The sequence below is a fragment of the Desmodus rotundus genome, chromosome 9, assembly GCF_022682495.2.
Source record: "Desmodus rotundus isolate HL8 chromosome 9, HLdesRot8A.1, whole genome shotgun sequence".
Lineage (NCBI taxonomy): Eukaryota > Metazoa > Chordata > Mammalia > Chiroptera > Phyllostomidae > Desmodus > Desmodus rotundus.
Window position 1 is genome coordinate 106198066 of NC_071395.1, and position 13638 is coordinate 106211703.

Consider the following 13638-nt stretch of genomic DNA (forward strand, 5'->3'; position numbering starts at 1 on the left):
ATTCTCCATGCCTAAGTCCCTACCCCAGGCAGATCAATGTTGCCCCAGCCTCCTCTACTCACAGATGAGGTCTGAGGACAACTGAAGGACCAGCATTCTGAGCAGGTCAGGAAAGTTGGGGCTCTGGATTCCCAGTGCCCAAGGGTATAGATCTTCAGGAATTCAACCCCATTCAATCCAACCTGATAAAGCAGGAACAGAACCCAGGAGCAGGGCTGAGCGATCCTGACAAGCTCTTTATCTGTGCTAGAGAAGTTTCTGCATCTAATCCTGCCCCAGGCTTCTCTCCATTCCAGGCCCAAAGCAGTAGGCACACCAAAGATGGGCCCAACAAGCTAGACGCCAGAGTAGGAACTGGGGAGTGCTAGTCCTGATGACTCACAGGCCTCTGGCCTCAGGGACACGAGGAGGCCACCTCTCTTCCACTCAGTGGGGAAGAGAGGCTAAGTAATTGCCAGCCTCCACAGCTGCCCTCTTTTCTACCCCACCCACCACTCGATGGCAGCAGACTGGCCAGGAGGAGGTTAAATCCAGACAGTCAAGGAGGGTGGAGCCCTGTGGTGTCCAGACTCCCTTCAGTGCTGGTAAAAACCCAGAGTGTGGGCGTCCCAGGGGTGGAGCGCTGACCTATGGGGCTCCAACTTGTCCCACTGACAACACTCCCACAGGAAGGGTTTGTGTAAATAAGAATTTTTTTTTTTTGCTTCCCTTCTACAAATAAATTAAGAAACAAACTAGAAAATTGTCTGCACCCATTGCAGCCCTTGGGTGTGGGGTGTGCCCTGTCCCTGCAGGGCTAAAATGGTCCATGGTTCCCTCCAATCTCAGAGCAGTCCAGGTCCAGGCCGGAGACGGGAGGGAGGTCGTGACCTCTTGGCAGGCTCATTTCTGCAGCTGCCCCAAACAGCCAGACTGTCCCTGGGGCTCGTCCAGGCCCAGGCGCTGGCTGGGAGAGGAGGTGTCTGGCAGGTCTTGGCAGGGAGGAGCAGCACTGCTGCAGGGCCTCTCAGGCGGGGGTTGAGCCAAGTAAGCATTCACCAGCTGCATGATCTCTTCCACCTAAGGGAGGGCAGAGGTCAGGATGCACCAGGGGCCACGGGGCTCTCCTGTCTCACCCTCCACCCAGGCTCCCTACCAAGGCCTGACCTGAGCTGCCTCCTACAACTTTTCCTTTCTCAACATCACTCCCTCACTTACGATGTGCCAGTCACACTTCCTTATTTGTGCTCCTGCAGTAAGCGAAGTTTATTCTCATCTCAGGGCCCTTGCACTTGCCATTCCCTCTACCTGGCATGCTGTTCCCCCAGAGCTGCCCATGGCTAGTTTAAGTATCACCTTCTTTGCGTGTACTTTCCCGATCATCCCACCTAATGCTACGGCCACCTCCTGTCACACTACACTTGCCTTTGTAGCATTAAGCTCGTCTTTCATCACTGTCCCATCACCAGTGCCTAGAGCTAGCTGTACCTGGCCCATGCTCAGTGCTTAATAAGCATTTCTTAACATCCTTTCCCTTCCTTCCTCCTTCCACGCTCCTCTTTCCACTCACCTGGGGACTCTGCAGGAGGAGCTGGCTCTCTCCCACCCTCAGTGCCAGCGTGTGGGGGCCCATTAGCTGGCAGGCGGCCACATGACCATAGCTGACACTGTGGACGGGCTCTGTCTCACCCGGTCGGGAGAGGGACATCGCCTTGGCTCCCAAGCCCAGGAACAGCTTCTGTGGAGCACCCCCGCCAGCCTCCTGGGGAAAAACAGGCAGAGTCAGGGTGCAAAGGGGGAGCCTGCAGCATCATTTTTGGCGGGAGGAGAGGGCCAAGAGCAGGACGTTTCCCAGTCTCCCTGATGATCCACAGAGCATGTGTGGAGGGGGTGCTAAGGCTCCAGAGACGTGAGAACCCAAGGGCCAGTGACTCCTGGGGTCTGAGGTGGGCAGCTGTGTAGGGAATGAATTGACTCCCTGAGTGGGGGCCTCTGGCTCTGGGGCAAAGGTGTAGGGCTTGGGCCACCAGAGTCCCCTTCGCCCTTTTCCCCCTCACCGTGCTCAGCTCCAGTACTTCATACCGAGCAGCGCCGAACCCTGGACACTGCGCCGCCAGAGTCAGGTAGGCAGCCATGGCCTCAGCTCGGCCCATGCCCCGTAGCCGCTTCCAGCCGCCCAGCACAGCAGCCGCCATGCCCGCGCCACCTCCTCCCTCTCGGGCCATGCTTCCAGCCGTGCTGCCCGCCTCGCCGCGCCGGACCCGCTCCGCTGGCCTCTTGGCCAGGCCCGGGCTCCAGATTGCCCTGGCCAGCAGGGCGGCGGATGCGGGAGGCCTGGGGATCGGGCGGGGAGGGTCTTCACGCGGCGGGGCGGGAGGCGGCAGCAAGCGGTCCAGGCGCGGCAGGGGCGCCCGCGGGGAGAAGTCTCGGTGCAGGCTCTGCAGACGCAACGCCGCCAGGGCGCGCAGCGTGTCGTCGGGCGGGGGAGGACGGCTGCGCAGCAGCAGAGCGTGAGCCTGCGGGAGAGGCACGGGGAGTCAACGAGGCAGCGGCGGCTGTACGGTCGTGGAAACACCTCGGGGCGAGGCATCTTAAGTCTGGTTTCGAGTAAAGCCTCCCACGGCGTTGCCACAACGCCGGAATACGATGGCCCAGCAAGGGAATTCAGGCTCCGGAGTCTTTCGGGTGTGGGGCGTGAATGCTAGAGGTCCTCACCTGCTCAAAGAGGAAAGGCAGCTCGTGACCTTCGGGGGACAGCCCCTCGGGGTGCAGAGGTCCGTGAAGACGCAGGCACAGTCTCCAACCCGAGTCGGGCGAGTCCTCCAACCCAGCTTCCTCCGCCGCCAATCTGTATTCGAGAACCAAGTGCTAAGCGACTCAGAGGCAGCCCCCATCCCCCAGGGCTGGGGCGGAAAGGGGCCAGATGTTGGGGGCGGGGCCAGGGCTCAGTGGACCGCGGGGATGAGCCTGGAAACGACTGCAAATCACTGGCGGGCGGGAGTCCGTCTTGGAACTAACAAACGTCACTATTCAGGGCAAGTGCCAAGCGCTCATAAATGTTTGCTTAGGGGCTGACCGAGGCTGAGGAAGATGGGCTAGCGGAGAGCAGGGCTGGGGATGGACATTTACTTCTCAAACCTGGTGAGCACGTCGGCCACGAGAGTCCCCCCAGCCAGGGCTCGCTCCTGGGCCCCTCGCTGCTCGTACAGCGCGAAAGCGTTGCGGCTTCGAGCCAAGCCCAGCCGCCCCACCAGCTCTCTAGCAACCTGGAGGAGAAACAGCGGTGCGGGGAGAAGTCAGGACTTACGGAGGGGCTGACCCAACTGGAGGGGGTCTTTCAAGTCTCCTAGTCCTGCCACACACACCCTTCCCCCAAATGGCGAATCTCAGGCCGGGATGAACCTCGGGTCCGTGTACCAGGGGAGCCGGGCATGGGAAGCTGTGTGTGAGGACAGGGGTGACGTTTCAGGGGTCTTTCTCTGGCCTTACCTCCGCCGCCGTGGTGTGGGAGTCTATGGCCACGGGACAGGCACCAGCCCCCGGACAGTGCACGGTACACCACAGCTCCTGCCGCCGGCTCAGCGCGGAGATCTCTGCCAGCGAGGGCACTAGCTCTCGGCCGCGCGTCCGGCCCAGTGCTTTGCGGATGAAGCGAGCATATTCCGCCAGTTCCGAATCCGGGAGCGCCTGCTCCGTCCTGGGTTGGGGAGAACCCGCAGACCAGTGCTCGGAGGGCTTTCCTCCTCCCCCCGCCTCGCACATTCTTATTTCGTAGTTTATTTCACCTCGTCCACTCCCTCCCCTCCAACTTGAAGGCAGAGACAGGCCCTTCTGAATCGACCTATGGAGCTCTGTATGGAGGTGAATGGCAGCTCTCTCCTAACTGCCCCTCCCAATCCCCAAAGTCTCTAAGGTCCTCCTTCGGGTTGAAATCCAAAATCCAGCCCCCTGCCGCTTTCCAACCTAAAAGCCCTGACGCTGGACTGCATCAGCCTCGGGAAGAAGCATCCTTTTGATTATTATTCCTCTGCTCAAAGGGGGCGCCTTTTTGCAATTCCTCCACGGGCAAGTGAGACCTGATCCTGTAATTCCTACAATGGCATTGCACATATTAGCAGTGGCCCTGACCTTAGGCAAGTCCCTTTCCTTCTCTGGGTCTCAGTTCTCCACCGGCCAACCCCTTTCCAAAGGCCCGTCATTCTCTCCCAGCCATCATAGCTCCCTTGGTAGTATGCCAAGGCCTTGCCTCACCCCAGCCCTCTCACCTCTCCAGATGTCCCAGGAGGTGACCTCGTACAGCTCCCCCAGGCCGGAAGGTGCAGCTCATGCAGGTGAGGAGCTGCCAGTACCGGAGGGCTGCGGGGTCTTGGGTAGCGGGGAACCCGGGGGGCCCCGCGGGGCCCGAGGTCTGCTTAGCCAGCTGCAGGAAGAGTTCGTCGCGAAGCGCGGGCAGGTCCCGGCAGGTCTGAAGTACACCCTGCATCAGGGGCCCGGGGCGCCGCGCCCCCTCCAGGGCCTGTAGCGCCAGGAACAGCCGTACCGCCTCCTCGCGCAAGGGTGCGTAGCCAGGACCTGCAGGAGGGTGGGGGCGGAGGGACGGTTTGGAGAGGGGACACAGAGCTGGGCCCTGGGAGGAAGGCATGAACCAGGGGAGGTCAGAGGGAGTATAAGGGGACAGGGGGTGGCAAGGAGGGGAGAGTACGAACGACAGGAAGAGTGAAGGGAAAGCAATGGTCCCCACAGAGCCAAACTCTCAACCCCTGCCTCCCAGGATTCTCCCCTCTGGATCTGCCAAAGCTGCACTTGGACTTGGTAAGGTAGAGGGATAGACTAAGGGACATAGATTCAAACCCAGATTCTGTAACTGGGTACAGAGAGCCATCAGTACAGGTCAGCATACAGGCTGGACTTGGAGTCAGAAAACCAGGGTTCTTCTCCCAGCTCCCCTTAATCCTCTAGCTTTAGGACCTGGGCCAGTCCCCAAACCCACTTGGGAAGAAATATAGCTGGATGAGGCCAGCACCTTATCCCAAAGCGGTGGCTTCCCCACCGCTTGCAAAGGTAGTATGGCATGGTCTCAAGAGTGTAATAAAAGAATAGAAGACAGGGTAAAAACTCATGAAGGACACCACTAGTCAGAGAAGGTCACAGGGGAGAGCGCGGGCGCGTTGGCTCTTTATCCCACCACCCTCAGAACCAGTCTGGTCAGCTTCTGGTTTCAGCTTCACCCTTTAAAAAGTAAGGGGCTGGGTAGGTGCCCTGAGGACTGCTAGGTCCCTCTGGGTGAGGCATTCAGATCCCCCAGTCAAGGGCTCGGGCGACTCACCTGGGGCGCTGACTCCATAGGGCAGGGGCAGGAGCGGGGCGTACAAGGCTCCGCTGGTGTGCCTCAGAATTGGGTTTCGTCGGTAAATGAGGGCCACGGCCTCCGGGTCCCCGCAACTCTCCTACAGGCCAGGGAAAGAGTCACAGTGATGGAGAAGGGGGCTCCCCATGAATGCAGAAAGCTGCTGGAACCCTCCTGTTTCTCCATGGAGTCCCCTCTCCAGTACCTGAATGTCCCTGAGCAGCAGCTGGGTGGGGGTCTCCAGAGGCGCCTTGGAGGCGATCACTTTGCGCAGCGCCACCCCCCAGCGCTCTGCTTCGGCCTGACGCGGGGAGCAGAGCCTTACACTGTGCTTTCGGCCAGACACAGTTACCGACCACAGACCTGGGGGAAAGAGAGGCCGCGGAGGGCAATCAGGACCGGCTGGGGCTACTGCCCAAGGATGTAGGGGAGTCCCCACGAGGTCTCACCGGTCTCCTTGGGCCTGCGCTCCGGGCCGGTCACAGAGCACAGGCTGGTGAGAACGAGGCTCCCCAGGCGCCGTGCCCCCTTCCCGCTGCTGCTAAACTGGTCCAGGGAGTCCCGGGTGAGCACGAACCAGGCCCGGCGCGGGGGCAACCAGGGCCGCGCCCCTCGTTCGCGGGTCTCGCGGTACAGCCAACCTGGGGAGAAAGGATCATCCGTCGAAGACATTATTCCCTGAAGGCTTGGGACTGGGAGACATCCGAAGTGCATAAGATGGGTCCTCACCTTTCACGACGACATCCGTGTCGTCCTCCAGCAGCCCCTTCTCCGGGATGAGGCTCCGGGTCTCCTCCCAGCTCTGCAGCCTGGGCCAGAGGGGAGGAAGTGGGCAAGACTGCGGGTCTTGCAACCCGCCTCCAGGGGGCTCCTGAATAGGGGTACCCCAGACTGCCAGGGGTGCCTGCTCCCGGGCTAGGCACCCCTCCCCCAGGCTGTGGGAACCGCTGGGCCAGGCTGACCTCGCACCAAAAATAGCCCGGACCCCCCCCCTTCCTCCTGGCGCCCCCAGCCGGACCGCCCCCTCGGGACCCTAGCCAAACCACAGCGTCCGGCGTAAGGACTGTCCCTTATTGCACAATCGCAAGAGGGGAGGCGGCAAGGATGGGGGTCCCGGGCCGGGCTGGGGTCTCCAGACCATGGGACGCAGAGGAGGAGCGCACCTGTCTGAGATGGGCCCACTCCTCACAGGCTGAGTCAGCGTCACGTCCAGTGGGCCCTGGGGAAACAGGTTCAGGGTCAGAGAGCCCTCCTCGAGGGATGCCCACGGCTTCTGCCCCCAGGTCAGCGCTGCTCAGGGGCTTGAGGAATCGAGTAGTGGGGTAGTGATGGTGGCGGAGTAAGCTGAAACCCTGGCCTGGCCCCTCCCATCAGTCTCTACCGAAATGCCAGAGCTAAGAAGCCTTGTCTCTGTTACCTTTTGTCACCCTTCGAAGAGGCAATAAAGGATTTGGTAGGGTGGAAAGAGCCCTGGGCAGGGAGTCAGGAGGCCCGGGTTCTAGTACCAGCTCCAGCGCTAACTGCCCAGGGAAGTGGAAGAGGAACTTTGTAAGTTCTTTCCAGTCTTTGGGCCTTAGCGCCCTGATCTTTGAAAAGGGAAAGGTGGATGCAGTCCCTTCCAGTTCTGGCAGGTTCAAAGTAGCGCCCCCCCCCCCTTATTTTCCCTTCCTTGCCTGATAGGCAGGCAGGAGGTGGGCACAGAGATGAATCAAAAGGACAGGGATCCCTCTGGTATAGGGTTTTCTCCAAGAGCTTCTTATGCCTCCCGCCCAGGCACCCTTGACACTCATTGTCAACAGAGACCCTGCCCCTTTGCTGGGGCTCAGGAAGGGCTGGCCGGGCAGAAGAACAGCACACACTCTCAGGGGGAGATGCTGTAGGGGATTTTGCCCCCGATCCCCTGCCCTGGAACTTCAGCTGTAGACTGGGGTCTGAGAGAGGCCACAAACCCGTCCAGGAGCCAGGTCAGGCCGGAACTGTGCCATCGTCCCATTTCGGGCAGACTGCTGAAGCCAGAAGGGGGAGGTGGGGGGAGGTGGGGGAAGGAGGGCCAGGGACACCTGTCCCCAAGCTCCCGGGAGGGGGTGGAGGTGGAGCACGAGGGAGGCAATGGCCCGGTTCACAGAGCCGACCCTGCCCAGCCTGGAAGCGGGAGAACTCCTGGGTCCTGTGCATTCCTAAGGCAACGACCCACCTACTTTCTAGAGGAGCTGAAAGGGGCTCGTGGCCACACCACCGGGGAGGGCAGGTGCTGGCCACTCTTAAACCAACTCCCCTAATCGCAGTCCCCTGCTTCCCTCCCTGCCCCCCCCTCTATATTTATCCGCCCTCCGCCTCCGCCAGGTGCTGGCGCCGGCCCCGGCGGCACAGCCCGCCCTGCCCGGGCACGGAGCCACCAGGCCTGCTGGGGACCCCTGAGCGGGGGATGGGAGCCTGACCCAGGTCACAACCCTGGGGAATCTGGTTGCCCGGTCTGCCCTGGAATCAGAGAGGGGACTTCAAGGGATGGAGGTCTCCCACACCAATGGTACCTCAGTTTCCCCACGAGGAGATTCGACAAAACCGGGAGACAGTGTCCCTCATCATCCCCTCCGGGATTCCCCAGGAGGCTCACCAGGGAGGGCGGAGAGCGCTGTCCCGAGGGTAATGACGAAGAGTCCTCCAAGAGTTGTGGCTCCCAAAGCCCTCTCCATGGGGTCCCCGCCACGGACCCCAATCTGAGGATGCCTTCTCCCCCTTGCCCAGGTCCCTGAGGCGGGAACTCCCGCATCTGGCCCCAGCGCTCAGCGCTCACGACCTGGGAATGGAGCGGACCCAGGCGTCCGGGCCGCCCAGCCGGCCTCACCACATTCCTCGGCGCTGGCGGAGGCGGAAGGAGATGGGATGGGACGCGGGCCCGGCGGGGAAGGGTGAGGCAGGGCCAGGTCGGGCCACGCGTGACGCCTCCCTGCCTCAGGGCCCCCAGCAGGTGGACAGCGCCCAGCGTGCGGCGCAAGGCCCACAGGCACATCCAAGTAGGGCTGCTTCTTGAGCTCCCGGGGGCTCCTGGCCCAGGCAAAAACCTCTCGCACGTCCCCAGCCCGCCGAGAGCACGGCGTTTGGCTGGAGTGTGGAGCAGGATCAGGCGTGACGGCCGGTGGTAGTGAGAGGGATTGAGACAAGGCTCCAACCCCCCGGGACTTACCCTCCCGCCGCCCGCTGGACTCGGGGTCCGTAGCTCAAAGGTCTCCTCGTCCTCGTCCTCGTCCCGTCCCCGCTAAGTTCGCCGTCCCCGTAGTCCCGGTGCAGAAGAGTAAAGCCTCGACGGCAGCAGAGGAGCCACCACAATCCTCCGGGGAGAGGCATCCGGACGAGCAGCCGGGGGATGGGGGCTTGGGCAGCCGGGGCCAAGCTGCAGGGGGTCGGGGAAGCTGGCGGGGCTCCGACCCTATCGGGGGAGGAAAGCCGGGGGGGAGTGGAGGGAGAGGGAGAAGGGGACTGGGAGGAGGCAGTGTCTGCAGCCGGGGTGCAGGGGTTGGTAGCTAGAGCCTGCGGGGGCTCAGTGTCTGGGTCCCCGAAGGGGGAGGGGGAAAATCGTCCAGGGCCCAGGGGGGAGGAGGGAGCAATGTCCGGAGCTGGGAAGTAGTGTCCGTTGTAGTGTCCAGCCCTGTGTGGGGCAGTGTCCAGTGCAGTGTCCAAGGTGGGCAGCTGTCCAAGCTTCAGGGAGGGTCGTGTCCGGTAGAACGTCCGGTGGCCGGGGCCCGGGCCGCGCGCTCTGCGCTCCCTGCAGCCCCGGGACTGGCGCGCTAGGGGCGCGAGCACCGCGCCGGGACCCCGCCTCCCAAATCCCCTCCCCTCTGGCCCTTCCCTTCTTTCTCCCCTCCTGTCTTTTGGGCAGGGTCCAACTTTCGTCACAGCCTCCTCTGCCCAATCCCCGTGCCTGGCGCCGGGCGCGGCCGCCAATCAAACTACTGAAACGGCGGCGGGTGGCATCATGTGCCTCTGGCTTGGTGACAGCGGGGAGGAGCAAGGGAATAGGGAGGGAGGGAGCGGTGCGATGTTAGTCACGCCCCCGTCTCTGAGGTCGGACGCGGAGTGCTAATGACGTCACGGAAGCCCGCCTTCAAGCTCTTGTTTTAACTCTTGGCTCACCAACCTACAGATTAAAAACCCTCCTGAGAAGCATCTTTGGAGGACGAAGGGCATAGGGCATCGAGGCAGACCCCGATTGCTGCCCTCTGAACCCCTGCGTAAGGCCTCAGGGTCCCTGAGACTACCTGCGCCAGGCACAGCTCTGGAGGTGGCTCTCCGCCCTGGATGAAGTCCAGTTCCTCACCATGAGTCACCTCCTTTTTGAAGTGAAGAAATCTAATTTAGAGCGCGTAGCTCACTGAACTCCAATAGGGAGAGTGACTTGGGATTCTAGGGAATTCTGCTGTCTTCGGATAGAGTGGAGGCCTCTCCGGGCGAATATCCTGCGGTTCTGTGCAGGAAGGGGTTAACCCGGGGCGGGGCTGCGGACGGGGCGGGGGACCCGGGTGACCGCGGGCGCGCGCGTGCGTTGCTGACTCAGCGACGATTTCCTCGGGCGGCCGGTGGAGGGTTCCAGGTTGACCCCCAGTGGTCGGTGTGTGGGGCATTTTGAGGATCGGTGCCATCTCCGCGCATTCCGATTCCGAAGTTCACGGCCCCTAGATGCCGCGCTTCGATCTCAGCCGCCAGAGGCTCTGGGATGGAAGGCTTGTCCGAGCTGAGCTGGGCAGGACAGGGCGGGGACGTCAGGCCAGCGCCTCCCTGGAGACCTCCCCGCCACGCCACGCCCTTCTTTCCCCAGGTCCCCAGACTGCTGGCTGGAGTGGTCCGACAGCTTCGCCGACCGGATATTAAACTGCAAGAGTTGTCGCACGTGAACATCATCCTGCCTGTCGTGATTGTGTAAAACAAAGACCAGGAATCAACGCGACCGTCTCTACAGACCATCCTGCCCTGGCCCCGGCCCTGGCCCCAGATGAGTGGCCTGCACCAAGGTTTCCTGGGCGTGGAGACACCGCAACGATATATACTCTCTTCCCCGTCTGGATCCCAGGCCCTTCTTGCAGGGAAGTCCTTTCCGAAGTCTAACCTCTCTCTTTCCAGCAGGCTCAGTGCGTTTCCTCTGACCCCTTCCCGGGGAAGACTGAGAACAGCAGCCACCTCCACCCCCACCACGCCCATGATAATGACTCTTTGGAAATTTGCACATTGGAATTCTCTCCTTGGTTTTTCTCCAAGGTGAAAAAACTCCGACTCAACTTTGTATTTCTTTTTTCTTTTCCACCACAGAACCTTAGAAGAGACTATAAAATGGTAATCTAATCCAAAAGCCCACCCAAAACAGGAATCTCCTGCCTCGTCCCTATCCCCGCACCGCACACGGGCACACACAGTCCCCGACAGACTCAGCCTGAACATTCCAGAGGCCGCGAACGCGGTACTTGCTAAGGCAGCCATTACTGGATAGCACTTTGGTTATTAGAAAGCTCTTCCTTACCTATTTCAAGAGGAACCCCCGCCCCTCCTCGCCTGGCAGCTTTCCCACCTCACCTCTGTCGGCAGAGAGCGGTGAAAGTGGTGGTGGGGGGGGGGGCGGTCAGTGCCTGGAGCTTTAGCAGGCTCAGCAGCCCCCCACCCCCACTCAGGCTCTCATCACCTTCCACTCAGAGCCCAGCGCTCTGGAGGTGGAGGTGGGGGCGGGGGTGGAGGGGAAACCCATGTCTCTGCCCTGCTACAAATCACTTCCAAGTCAGTGACTCAAAAATAGTAACAGTTGTTGGGTTGTATCTCATTTCCATGTTATCAGTTTAATGTGGCAAAGTATATAAGCAATTCGTGTAGGTCCCTACATCTTTTTCAGCGTACCCCCACCTACTCCACTTCCCCACTGCCTTCCCAGATTCATTTCCTCGGCTTGCACCCTCCTCTTGATTCGCCGCCTTAGTTGTCCCACAAGGAAACACTGTGGGTCTCAGTGGGAGCCGAGCAGGAAGAAAGGCGGGGCCGACCCGGGCAGCAGCCGCCGGGATGAGGCACGGAGCTGCAGCTCCCACTGCGGAGCAGCCTCCGCAGGTCCTGGCGGAAGCGCAGGCCCAGAAAAGCGTAGAGCAACGGGTTGAGGCCGCAGCGGGCGAGAGCCAAGCCCCCGGTCACCAGCAGTGCCAGATCTTTGCGCTTACTGGCAGCGCAGCTCCGCTCGCGCGCGGCCAGTAGGTCGACTGTATCCAATAGCAAGGCGAGACTGTAAGGAAGCTGCAGCACCACGAAGGCCACCACCAGGGCCACCACGACGAGCAGCGCACGCCGGCGCTCCGGCCCCCTGGCGGCCAGCAGCGTGCGGCCCAGGAGCGCATAGCAGGCCACCATGACGCCCAGAGGCAGCGCGAAGCCCACGACCACCTGCGCGACTGCACTCGCTCCTTTCACCGTCTGAGTCAGGCCTTCCGGGAAGATGAGACGGCAGCGCCGTTGGCCTTCCCGCTGCCCGTCCTGGCTGAAAAGGAGAGCAGGCAGTGCCAGGAGCAGCGACAGCAGCCACACGATGGCTGAGACCAAGTGTGCTCGGCCCCGCCCGGAGGGCCTAGGTCCAGCTGGGAGGGCTCGCGTAATGGCCACATAGCGGTCAGCGCTAATACAGGCCAGGAAGAGGAAGCCTGCGTGGAAGGAGGCCGAGTAGAGGCCAGAGATGGCACGGCAGGTGACACTTCCCAAACTCCAACCCTGCAGAACCCCAGCTGCAGCAAAGGGAAGGGTCAGGACCAGGAGAAGGTCGGCCAGGGCCAGCTGGAGCAGGTGGGCAGAGGTGGGTGAGCGGGTAGCACGTCGGGCTGCCAGGTGGGTGGCTAGGACCAGGCCATTGCCCGCCACACCTAGGGCAGTCACCGTTAGGGAGACACTGGATTGGAAAGCTCGACTGAAGGCCTGGACATCCGCCTTGTGGCAAACCTCTGGAAACGGCCCAGGCGAGTACGCTTCCTCACCGTACCCGGAATAAGGGCCCGAGGAGACCTGGGGAGGGCAAAATGAGAGGAGAGACTTCAGGAATCCTTCTCTGCCCACTCCCCTCCCCCTCCCACCACCCCTTCTAAGCCGGGAGAAGGCACAAACTCTTTTCCAAACTCCCCAGCACACCTGCAACAGGCCTTGACTTCCCTTGCACCCTTCCTGCCTGTGTCCAGCTTTCTGGGTGACCTTGAGGAAGCCACTTGCTCTTTCTGGATCTCAGTTGCCCAATACATAATGTAGAGATTAGAAATCCTGACCAGCCCACCTGGCAGGGCTGTTTGAAATAGCAAGATAATGGATGTGAAGCATCTGTGCTCTTCATAGGCCAAGGGTTTGTATTGTTAATAAACCTTGAAGCTTCCGTTCTGCTTGCAGCGCCCTCTCCTGGAAGAACGTCCACGTGCAGGCTTTGCCTCAGACCTGGCGGCCTGGTCCCCTCCCCAACCCCCACCTCTACCTCCAGTACAGGTGCACTGAACTACTCAGGACGAGCCGGTCTCCAGAGTTGGGGCTCAGGTTTTCCCTTAGCACCTGAGACCTCTACTTTCTGCTCACCCTTCCTTTCAGCTCCAGTCCCGTCCCCCAGCGCCACCCTCACATTCACCAGCCCCATTTTCCTGGAGGGCTCCTGCTCCCAAATGGCTCCAGGCAGCCTGGACAGATCATGACCCGGCAGAGTCCTGTGGCCCGGAGTGGGACCCCATGCCTTTTCCTTTCCCTCCCTCTCTGCAATCCTTCCCTCCCAGCCCCCAGTCCCACCTGTTCTGCGGGCTCGGTCCCCATCTCTGGCTACACAGGTTTCTGAGGTATAGCCACTGGGGAGAGAAGTTAAACTAGTGGGACAGGAAGGAAGGGGCGGGGAGAGGGGCCAAGAGGGCGGTGGGTACTAGGGTCTGTGAGCCCTCTCTACCTAACTTTACCATTCCACCCCCCCTAAAAAACAACTTATCTCAGTGGGAAAAGAATGGCTTTTTGCAATAGCCTCGTTTGCTAGCTACCTGTGTGATCGTAAGGTTTTTTTTGACCTCTCTGAGCCTCGGGATTTTCATCTGCAAAGTGGAGTAAAAGGTAAAAATGCTGAATTCACAGGGTTATGAGGATGCTTGGAACATACTCTTAATTTGCCTTTGGAAAATGTTAGACTCTTTTACTTATTCTTCTCCCCACCTCCAGGGAACTCCCCCTTCCAGCCCCCCCCGCCCCCCCGCGCGACGCGCCTTGGATTTTTCACGACCTCCCTTCCCCCACCCCTGCGACCACAGTCCTTGCCAGCCTCGGTTATTCAGGGTATTTCC

At 61.0% G+C, this 13638-nt stretch overlaps 2 protein-coding genes across 2 annotated transcripts; both read right to left on the bottom strand.

The window, feature by feature from the left end:
• Window positions 1-674: 674 nt before the first annotated feature.
• Window positions 675-9164, bottom strand: PLEKHH3 (pleckstrin homology, MyTH4 and FERM domain containing H3). The gene is given in 14 exon segments (XM_053911897.2): window positions 675-1059; window positions 1550-1741; window positions 2037-2495; window positions 2695-2827; window positions 3109-3245; window positions 3469-3676; window positions 4245-4551; window positions 5306-5426; window positions 5532-5689; window positions 5776-5967; window positions 6056-6135; window positions 6490-6545; window positions 8511-8575; window positions 8578-9164. Coding segments are annotated over 14 exon segments (2379 nt in total). The 5' UTR covers window positions 8672-9164; the 3' UTR covers window positions 675-882.
• A 1972-nt stretch (window positions 9165-11136) lies between these two features.
• On the bottom strand, window positions 11137-13127 carry CCR10 (C-C motif chemokine receptor 10). Its single transcript, XM_024553982.3, has 2 exons — window positions 13103-13127; window positions 11137-12346 (listed from the first exon to the last, which is right to left on the bottom strand). Exons 1-2 carry the CDS (start codon window positions 13124-13126, stop codon window positions 11279-11281), a joined length of 1092 nt encoding a protein of 363 aa, XP_024409750.2. The 5' UTR covers window position 13127; the 3' UTR covers window positions 11137-11278.
• Window positions 13128-13638: the final 511 nt, after the last annotated feature.

What these genes read in the sequence shown, in the direction of transcription:
- CCR10 (XM_024553982.3), bottom strand. Translation starts at nt 13,126, where the DNA reads ATGGGGACCGAGCCCGCAGAACAG. An exon ending in GGACCGAGCCCGCAGAACAG is followed by an intron (nt 12,347 to 13,102) that starts GTGGGACTGGGG and finishes TGCCCTCCCCAG; the next exon opens with GTCTCCTCGGGCCCTTATTC.